Source organism: Hordeum vulgare, chromosome 4H (assembly GCF_904849725.1).
Source record: "Hordeum vulgare subsp. vulgare chromosome 4H, MorexV3_pseudomolecules_assembly, whole genome shotgun sequence".
In the NCBI taxonomy this organism is placed as follows: domain Eukaryota; kingdom Viridiplantae; phylum Streptophyta; class Magnoliopsida; order Poales; family Poaceae; genus Hordeum; species Hordeum vulgare.
In genome coordinates this window covers 497,939,505-497,950,290 of record NC_058521.1, presented here as the reverse complement: position 1 = coordinate 497,950,290, position 10,786 = coordinate 497,939,505, and the positions used below count along the sequence as shown (strand labels likewise).

General features: G+C 42.6%; 1 protein-coding gene across 1 annotated transcript; it reads right to left on the bottom strand.

Moving 5' to 3' along the window:
• Nucleotides 1-1,105: 1,105 nt before the first annotated feature.
• LOC123449138 (phosphomevalonate kinase, peroxisomal) lies at nt 1,106-6,796 on the bottom strand. The gene is made up of 10 exons (XM_045126237.1): nt 6,663-6,796; nt 6,386-6,536; nt 6,209-6,306; nt 5,976-6,088; nt 5,839-5,891; nt 4,692-5,081; nt 4,333-4,434; nt 3,484-3,711; nt 2,153-2,275; nt 1,106-1,655 (listed from the first exon to the last, which is right to left on the bottom strand). Exons 1-10 carry the CDS (start codon nt 6,668-6,670, stop codon nt 1,389-1,391), a joined length of 1,533 nt encoding a protein of 510 aa, XP_044982172.1. The 5' UTR covers nt 6,671-6,796; the 3' UTR covers nt 1,106-1,388.
• Between the last annotated feature and the right edge of the window lie 3,990 nt (nt 6,797-10,786).

Below are 10,786 nucleotides of genomic sequence, written 5' to 3'. Positions count from 1 at the left end.
CCGGACATTCCTTGTCACCGCGCTGTAGCACGTTGGCCGACAAAGTTCTCACCGTCGCAGACCATCGATGCCTCGCCACCACCACTAGGGAGCAACGCCTCAGCGCATCGAGCCACCTGCCCTCCCAACCCAAATGGGGCCCAAACAGGTCCAGATCTTGGCCAGGCGCCACCGCACCATCACACGACCAACTGTCGCGTCGCCGCGTCGAGAGAGACTGTTTCCCACGGAAAAGCCGTCGTCGGGCCACACCATCGCTAGCCGAGGAGCATCGCCGCCAGCCGTCACCGCCTGAGCAGATGCACCACCCGCGTGGGAAATCAGGGTCGCCGCCGCCAGCACCACATGGGCAAGGCCCGATGGCGCCCGTTGGTGGCAGCGGGAAGGGGGAAGAGGGGAGGGGGCAGTGGAGGGAGGGAGGAGGGGAGCTTCCGGTCGCCTCGTTCGGGGAGGCGACGCGGGGTCGAAGGGAAGTCCTGCTCGCTTGCTTCCACAATGAACGGATTGATTATGTGGACCCAAACATTGTCCCGCATGGCCTCCCGTACAGTCCATGCATTGCGTCTGGAGGTCGCAAAAATGAGGGGGCGATCTCCTTTGGCTTCCTCCCTTCCAAGAGGCCTCCCAAAACAGTATCTTCCCTCCATTACCGACGACGGTGATGGTTGAGACGTAGAAGAGGTGCATGTCCTCTTCGTTGCATAGGCTCCCATCCAACCCATAGCTTGGTAGGATACTTTTACTCCAAGTACGACCATCTCAAAGAGAGCGACTTCCGGTGTGTCAAATAAAAAGGAGCAATTTGTTAGTGTCACTTGGTTGGTGCCGCCTCAAGTCTTGATCACTGACCTATGCAAGTAGCAAAGATCTTCATTATTATATGAACAAATTGGCCGGTGAATAATTTTTGGCCGGTGAATACTTGGCCGAAGGAAGAGTACTCTATGAAAATTCCATGACCCTGGACATTTCCGAAAAGCCAAGCCAACTTTATTAGATAGTTCCTTTGTCGTGATCCTTCCACAAGTATGTTCTCATCCTTTCCACAACAAAAGCACGCCTATCAGGAAAGAATAAAAATTACATTTGCCACAAATTACCACCATTTCCAACACATAACATGGCGAACTGTAATAACGAGTTTCAAAATGTTTCAAAATTCAACTCCCGGGTTTATTGAAAAGGCTACACACTGCACCACGTACAACAGCTTCCCATTTACCACACTCTTGCACTGTCCTCAAACTACATCGTACCATCTTGCTCCGTGCTCAGCACTTATTCTAACCATGGTAGGTTTTAAAATTTGTCTGGTAGAGCTACTCCTAAATGAATGAGATACCAAAGATACATCGTAGAAAAATTACTGAATTTATCGACAAATGGTATCAGCTAATCTGTATGGACGACACAGCAGTTGACACCTCCTCTGTTCTTGGATCACCAGCTTCCAGTGAAACACCCCGAGAGTCTTCTCGAACAAGTAGTGGGAGGACACCGACCGAGCTCCAAGCATTTGCTACAGCGCGGCTTGCTTCACCCAAGGTCACTGAGAAAACTGCGTCAAAGCCACCGGCTCCAGGAACACCAGCTAGTAGAACACCTTCCATGTTCATAGTGGCATCCAGAAGTTGCGTTTGTAACTCTGGCTCAATCTGCAAATGAGAGACATATATATACACATAAAAGAATGTACAAGTAAATCGTGGCCACTATCTACAGTTCCATGATTACAACTATGTAATCTATGTACACGTAATTATGTCATCGTCACAAGGTTACTCAGCCGTGCGTTAGTCAAGCAGCATATGGTTTGTAGATGCAACCGTTGGGAGACGGTAACACGGAATACCTACAACCGGTTTGGATGACGGTCCAACAAAAGGATAGATATATAGTCATCTAAGTCCTATTTTTGCCAGTTGTGGCAAGGGATTTTTCTGTTTAACTCATTTTGAGTTCTTGTATCGTACTACATACTTGGTGGATATTTTGGTTAATAATATGACTGCATGCATCATTTTGATGCAGAGGTCGGGGGTAATCCTCCTTTCCCAAAAAAAACATTGAAGGAACTTCTGTGAAAACACTACACTACAAGTCTACAACAGTCAAGTCTACAACGGTCATAATTTCATCAATGGAGCCTTACTGGAACACCGGCTGCCATGCCCATCTCTCGCATATGAAGCCTTATTTCAAGGAAAGCATCTCTCGCAGCCAATAATGATTTGGCAACCAATTCTTGCTGCTGATTAGTAGCCACCTCTGTCCACTGAAGAGAACACAGAAAAAACGTGTTAGCACAGAGCAGAAAAGACTGTTTTTCTCTTCCTGCGGATGCACATGATGACAAATTGATGACTAAGAATTACTCCCTCCGTTCCTTAATATAAGTCTTTTAAACGATTCTACTATAGACTACATAAGAAGCAAAATGAGTGAATCTACACTCATCTAAAGTATGTCTATATACATTCTTATGTAATCCGTAGTGAACTCTCTAAAAAGACTTATATTTAGGAACGAAGGAAGTAGTAGCATAAAATAGGTCAATCTGAAGACTACACGGTCATGTATGCCAAAAAATCCGGATAGTGCAATCTCCATTACATACAACAACAACAACAAAGCCTTTAGTTCCAAACAAGTTGGGTAGGCTAAAGGTGAAACCCATAAGATCTCGCGACCAACTAATGGTTCTGGCACATGAATAGCAAGCCTTCACACGCCCCTGTCCATGGCTAGTTCTCTGGTGATACTCCAGTCCTTCAAATCTCTCTCTACGGACTCCTCCCATGTCAGATTTGGTCTACCACGACCTCTTCTGACATTATCAACATGCTTTAGCTGTCCGCTATGCACTGGAGCTTCTGGAGGCCTGCGTTGAATATGTCCAAACCAACTCAGACGACGTTGGACAAGCTTCTCATTAATCGGCGCTACAGTCTATCTCGTATGTCATCATTCCGGACTCGGTCCTTCCTTGTGTGGCCACACATCCATCTCAACATGCGCATCTCCGCCACACCTAACTATGGCACATGTCGCCTTTTAGTCGGCCAACACTCGGCGCCATACAACATTGCGGGTCGAATCACCATCCTATAAAACTTGCCTTTTAGCTTTTGCGGCACTCTTTTGTCACAGAGAATGCCAAAAGCTTGGCGCCACTTCATACATCCGGCTTTAATTCGATGGTTCACATCTCCATTCCATAAGCGGAAACAAAAAAATGCCTTTTCTGGATTGACATTTGTTTGCAAAATTGATATGATCTTTGCTTATTCTGTACCATGACCCTTGCTCTGGTCGATCATCTTAGTCTACAACCATGATCCAGCTTATATACTCCCTCTGTCCCAAAATAAGTGTCTCAACTTTGTACTAGCTCTAGCATAAAGTTGTACTAAGCTTGAAACACTTATTTTGAGACAAAAGGAGTATATATTAGTACAACTAATGAGAAGTTACCAAGGTTACCTTCATGAATGTGAGACGACTACAGGACAGCACTACGGATTCATAGGCATCCCAATGATCTTCAGAAAGTTTGCTTAAGCTTCTCAATTGGTTCTCCAGCACTGAATTAGCCATTCCCAACTTGCTCCATGTATCTGCAGATTTCTGAGGGTCAGACTTCTGCCACTGTTTCACAGATCCAACCATTGATGGAGTAGATGATCCTCCAGTTCCAGGTTCACCCAGAAGCTAACAACAACCAACACACTATGTTAAAATTCCAAATTCAACTTTATAGAAACAAAATCCCATTAATCGACAAATAGACATAATATCAAACAATAGTATCATACGGAAAAAAGAAATTAGGTAAGCTTTTTGGTTTAAGAATCTTACAAAATAGCATTCCCAGAGTTAAAGAATATTTTTTATCACCTATAGTACATAACTCATGAGGCTAAAACAAGAAATTAGGGCAAATAAACTTAACAAATACAACATGTCATTTTAAGCGAAGGCTAAGCTAGAAAGTAAGTCAAAGTCATGACCCACTAGTGATGATGAAGAATATTTTATATCTGCAAGGTCTCATGAATATTAGCATACTCATTGCTTACAAAGAAGGGAGAGAAGCATGACTCGTGGTGTCCATGCTTACAACAGTATCGTCCACATGTTGTTACTATCATTCTACCAGTTTCAGTCATGGAAACCAAAGGTTAATAAGCATTATAGAGGTGCAACTAACTACTAATCAGACTACATATCCTATATCGTCAGTAGCAGGCCAGTAATTATGACGAGTGGTGACAACCAGTAGAATGGTATAATAACAGTTAGGAAAACCTCGTCATCAATCATCCAACTTACAAGGCACATCAGAGGAGGCAAAGAAAATTGAGTCTTCTCATGATCCCACCTCCGTGTAACAATATCTGCTACTACATCTGGCAAGCAACTCCCGCCTATAACCTGTAAAATATTTTTTAAGATTACTACTGACAAAGTCACTGGGATAGACAACTGTTGGGCACTTGCTGGGATAGACAACTACTCCCTCCGTTCCTAAATATAAGTCTTCGTAGAGATTTTACTATGGACTACATACGGATGTATATCGACATACTTTAGAGTATAAATTCACTAATTTTGCTCCGCATGTAGTCCATAGTGGAATCTCTAAAAAGACTTTACATTTAGGAACGGAGGGAGTATCTGTGAGTTCTTACCTGAGCTGAGGAGAGAATTTCTGGAGAAAACCTTGTATAGCGCTGACTCCCATAGACAGCGGCACTAACATCAAAGCCACTGCCAATTTTCCCTTGTGCTAGACAGTGTGCACTTTGAGCAACAGCATGCACAAAGTCAAAATCTTGTCCAGTTGCAGTGTCACTGGATGATTGACCCGAACACGAAAGGTTAACAGCTCCAAGATAATGAAGAAGAGCAGCGACAACTGATGCAGTCATGGCAGCTGATGACCCAAGTCCAGTTTTTGCCACTTCAGGTTTACATATTTCTCCAGTTCCATTAGCAACTTCTGAGTTAAACGTAATTGAGCAAAATGGAGGCAACGAAAGCAATACCTCTGGAGTTAGAGGCAGACCACGTGCTTCAATCTGAAGAAACAATGAAATCCACAGCTAATTATTTACCAGTGACACAATGCCTTGGGGGAAAACTATGGTTGTATCATTGTATGACTGACAATACATACATAGGTCGAATATGGGACCGATATAACTAATTATATTCGTGTGCAAAAGAATGGCATACAAAAATAAATGAAAGGAAGTAGCAACCTCCTGGATGCCTTGCAGTGGGTTCCTACTTCACATGTGCATCGAATCTTAACTCTTACACATAAAGAAATAAATTGAGCATGAAAAGAAACCAGTGGTAACTTTTCAATATCACGAACTGTTGAAGTAAATAAAAAAAACACGACATCTAGAAACGGAGAAAGAATGTGAGCACTTTATACACATCCTATGTCACACTCGCATGTGAGCATGTCACTGTGTCTGTTTGAAGTTCGCAAGTAATTTCCTCTTTTCTAGGAAGAACCACACTTTCATATTGTAAACTTATAGGCAATACCTGATGGTATAACCAATTCTACACAATTCATTACCTATCCTGATAAGTGAAGTGTAACCGCATGTGACTGAAACAATAATTTGGTCACACAATCACTCAATTCTGGTTATCTTGGATCAATTTATTCGAATCCCTTTAGAGATCTTAGATTTGGTCCTGAATACTATGTTCAAGATTAGATTAGGAAACCCAAAAGGAACAAAGACCATGTAAATCAAATATCTTGTTTTTATTTTATTTTTCGGGCTCAACTGTGATTCAAATAAGAAGCATTACCTGCTTCCTGTATGAATAGAAATCATTGGAACCCAGAATTGTGATGTTCAAACCTGCACAAATAAAGCTCAAAGAGTCAACAACGAAATAATGCTACAGCAGGACCTCGCAAGGTAACTAATGGGAAGTTGCAGGACCTCGCAACAGCAGCTTATCTAGTGCATCTTTCTTCTCCTTGTCAGCAATAGACACTTTGGCAGCAGCTATGGAGAATTGTATCGCCTGCTCCACAAAAGGATTTGCAGACTCCCTGCAACATGAGCACAATCAATAACAGTGCACTGCTGCCAAAAACTGAACTCTAACAACACTAGGGCAAATGAAGAGTGCTACGCGGCGCTTTGGTCCAAGCGAATGAACGGCGACTTGCCTTGCGGACGTCAATTGGAGCGTCGAGTTCTTGATGGATAGCTTGTAGGCGGCCTCTCGAGAGAGCTGAGGGGAGGTCACCTTCACATCCGCCCACGCCTGATACAGCACAAGGGTACAGGATAAGCAGCGATCTGGTGGCGCGGAAATCGGAGGACTGGGGAGAGCTCGGCCTCACCCATGCCCAGGAGCCGGGGCTGAGCTCGTCGTGGATCGGGCGGACGATGGCGTAGAAGCGGGCGGTGGTGCTGAGGACGAGGCCGGGGTTGGGGCGCTCCAGCACCAGGTACCCTCCCGCCACGAGCACCTTCCCCGGCGCCGACGCGACCCTGGAGACACACGACCGAGCGGGGTGAGATGACCGGATCGGGGCCCGACTGCGGAGGCAGGCACGCAGAGAGGCAGATGCAGAGTCCAGCAGAGTAGGCGAAACCTAGCAGTGTCCGAGGACTCACACTTCCATGGCCTTCCCCTTCACTGCGACTGGAGTGGAGTGCGGCGGTCGTGCGGCTCGTTTCTGCCAACGGCGGAGGAACCGAGGACGAGCGGTGGCTGGTGGACGGGGAGTCGCCGCGCGGCGTTCTGCAAAGACTTTCGACGACGACGGCAGTGCGGAGCTGCAATTTGGCCCGGGACGTGCAGTTTGGCCCAGTTCTGCAGATGGGCCTGCCCAGCACGGCACGGCCCGGTCAGGGTTAGACGGGACAGCCAGGTATGACAAGTACACGGCCCGTGCCAGGCCGGCATGCGTGCCAGCCTCCTTGGCCCAGGCACGGCCCCTATGCTTCACGGGCCAGACTGGCGGCACATTTAGGATGTGTTTAGTTTCAGTCATCAAATGAAACGAAATGATGAGGCCTTATACTTCGAAATCAATAATTGAAGAGTATTTTTTTTAAAATCACTTCCATTTTTCTAGGTCGCAACAAGTATCGTATTATATGTATGCCACTTATCATAATCTAAAAGTTTTTTCTTTTTCATAGATCCGTTATTTTAAAACATTTTATCTCTTAAACCTGTGTCCAAATTTCCATCTCTTTCACCGTTGGATTTCTTGTGTCAAGATCTTCAAAACTAGATCCTATATTGTTAGGTTTGACGAACCTTTTTTAAAAAAATCCGGACGAGGAAACTGTGTCTCTGATGAAAGGAAAAAAAATATTTTTTTCGTTTTCGAGAGCACGGTCATGCCTCTCGTGGAATCAAATAAGTGCCTCTCGTGGAATCAAATATGTGCATCTCGCGGAAGCAAAATCGTATCTCTTAAAAAAGGAAAAAACAGAAAACATGTTTTTTCGTTTCCGAAAAGCATGCCGGTGCATCTCGTAAAAGCAAATTCGTACCTATCATGGAAGAAAAATATAGAAAATAGGGCTTTTTCTGTTTTCAAGACACATGTGCCTCTCGCAGAAGCAAATCCATGTCTCTAATGAAAACAAAAACGTGTCTCCCAAGAAAAAAACATGTTTTTCATGCAAAAAAAAATCCAAAAGCTAAAAAAGACCGTTGAAAAACCAAAACACCGAAAAAACCCAAAAAAAACATTTAAAAAGATGAAAACACTTGTGCAAAATTCAAAAAAATGGCAAAATCCGGAGGAAACATCCTAAACACGACACGTGGCGACGGATGAAAACGCGCCAAATGATGACGCCTGAGAGCGATCCTTAGGAAACTCCAAAAGAAACATTTTTCTGATAGTTGCTCCCTCATAGTGCTCTTTAGATAGTTGCTTCCTCATACTTGTTTTCGGTAGTAAAATAGAACGGGAACACAATTTTCCCTCAAAACCTCCAAATCGATGGAATCACGTGGAACTGCTCACTTTCATGTCTGAGTGGCGAAACGCTAGCGTCTCTTCCTTTGTCGGTCTGCATCGCCAGGGTAGACCGAAGAGGAGCAGGTCTGGCTGGCCAACGGTTGTCGGGCGACGGCGAGGGGCTACTACCGTACTACGGCAGGCAACCAGTGGTGGTAGTAACGACTCAAGAAACTAGGTGCCACGACGGCGGAAGGAAGTGAGCTCGCCTCAAGCAGCACGGGATGGGAAAGCACACGGGGCATGGCTGGTTCTTGCCATGTGTCTATGCTAGAACACACTTCTCACTAGGCAGCTCGGTGCTTTCCTCTCCCTAAGCAAGCAAAAGATTGTTTTTATTCCTTCATTGTGGGATAAAAGAAGCACATGTGATGCAATGCTAGCTATGCTAGAGGCCCAATTTTTGGATCCATACATTCAATTTATGCATGATGTTTACGCGGTGAAGCATGTGCAAATTGTTATTGCTGCAAAAACTAAGAAACACGGCTGAAAATTTAGGCAATATGCTTCCTGAAATTTCCAAAGTTATATTTGTTTAGATTGTGCAACATATACATACTGAGATAACCTCACTATTCCTTAGCAAGAGGTGAGTGCAATCAAATTTACGGTTCTGTCTCTTCAACCAAACAAATGAATGAAACCATTTTATTTCTGTTTTTGGCTCCGACCAAACATAATCAATCCATTTCACCGGAATGTAATGGAATGAAACCATTCCATTTCATTTCATTTGGTTCTTCAACCAAACATACTCTTAGCATACATGACCGCATTCTATTAGTCCTAATGGGTTGCTTTTTGGGCTATATGGGTTGAAATTTGTTGTATAAAAAATAATAATATAAAAAACTAAACGTGTTCAGCCGGACCAGCATGCATACCTAGCCTCACGGGCCAGGCACAGCCCTAACCAAGCCACGTGTCACCCACGGCCCATTAAGCCGCATGTGAGGCCGCCCCATGACTAGCGAGGCACACGGGCTATCGGAAAGCACCCCTAGGTAGGCCCATTTGGCCACGTTTGTGTCTATCACACACATCCCTCAGCCAGACTTGGCCAGATGGGCGGCCCTGGCATGGCCTAAGTTATACACGCATGGTTGGTCCGTGAAAGTTATTCCTCGCTTTAAGCGAGACAATAGCTTGCTCTTGCTGGAGGAATTTTGCTCTCGCATACAAATCAGCCCGACCCACTTTGCTCTCCTCCCTCGCTCACTCGGAACGCTCGGATCATTATGTTGCCGCTCGCTCATTTGGTCTTTTTTTTTCATTTTTTTTTCTTTTTTGATTTCTTCAGCTTTCTGTTTTCTCTCTTTTTTGCATCCGTTTTCACCTTATTACGCTGTACGTACCGGTCTTCTTTTCTTCTTCATGGATTTCTTAATTTTTTCGATTTTCTTCCTTTAATTCTTGGTTTTAATATGTTTTTTTTTCTTTTCCTAAGCTTATTATTTTTTATCTTTTTCTTGTTTCTTTTTTTTCATGTTCTTTTTCTGCATTGGTTTTCTCTGTTTTTTCTTGTTTGCTTTTCTATTTTTCTTGGTGTTTCTTCATCTGCTCATGGATTTCTGCGATTTTCTTTAGGTTTCGGTTGTTCTTTGTTTCTAAGGTGATTTTTTATTTATTTCTTCAGTTTCTTTGATTCTCACCACTTTCAATACATGGTTAACATTTTTTACATACATTTAACTTTTTAATGCTTTCAAATACAAGTTTAACATTCGATAATACATGGCCAACATATTTTCTATACACATTAAAAAAATCAAATGCTACATAAACAATTTTGAATATGTGATAAACAATTCTATACAGATTTTGACATTTTCAAACCCTTGATTAACATTTTTAAAATACAAGATTAACAGTTTTTGAATAAATGGTGAACATTTTTTGTATAAAATTGAACATTTTTAAAATGCTTGATTAACATTTTACAAATATTTGCTTACCCTTTTTAAAATGCTTGACTAACATTTATATATACATGATCAAGATTTTCCATCAAATTTTTAATACATGGTTGATACTGTTTTATTACATATTAAATATTTTCCAAATGCTTGATTAACATTTTTCAAATACTTATTCAACATTTTCTAAATTCATGAGTACATGAATAAAGTTTTTCCATCATTTCTTTAATACATGGTCAATATTTTTTAGTACACATTTAATTTTCCAAATGTTTGATTAACATTTTACAAAAACTTGGTAAAAAAATTCAAATTATTGATTAATATTTGTAAAATACGTGGTCAAATTGTTTCATACATATTTTATTTTGTTATGTACATCTTTTGCATACATGATAACATTTTATTTATACACATTTAACATTTTTCAAATGATTGGTCAACATTGTTTAAATGTTTTATATAAAGTTATTTTTGTAATATATTTTATTTACAATATTTGGAAGTATAAAAAGGTAAAAAGCAAAAAACAAAAATGAAAACCCAAAGTAAAAAATATGTGGCACTTGTTCCCGCACACCTGGGCTGGCCCAACACGTGCGTCGTGCAGCGATGGCTCGTACCGTCTCACTAAATGCAAGACTAGGGCATCCCCCGAAAATCCTATTTGGCACCACACGCATCCGTTGAAGTGCAATTCTGCTAACGGACGCGTGCAGCGACCCGCGCTGGGCCGGCCCATTGCAACATTTGTTCTTTCTGTTCTGATTACAAAAAAGGAAGACGCGTCGCAGGGAATCGAACCCTCGATCTCCAGCTCGAGTTAACAAGAGGT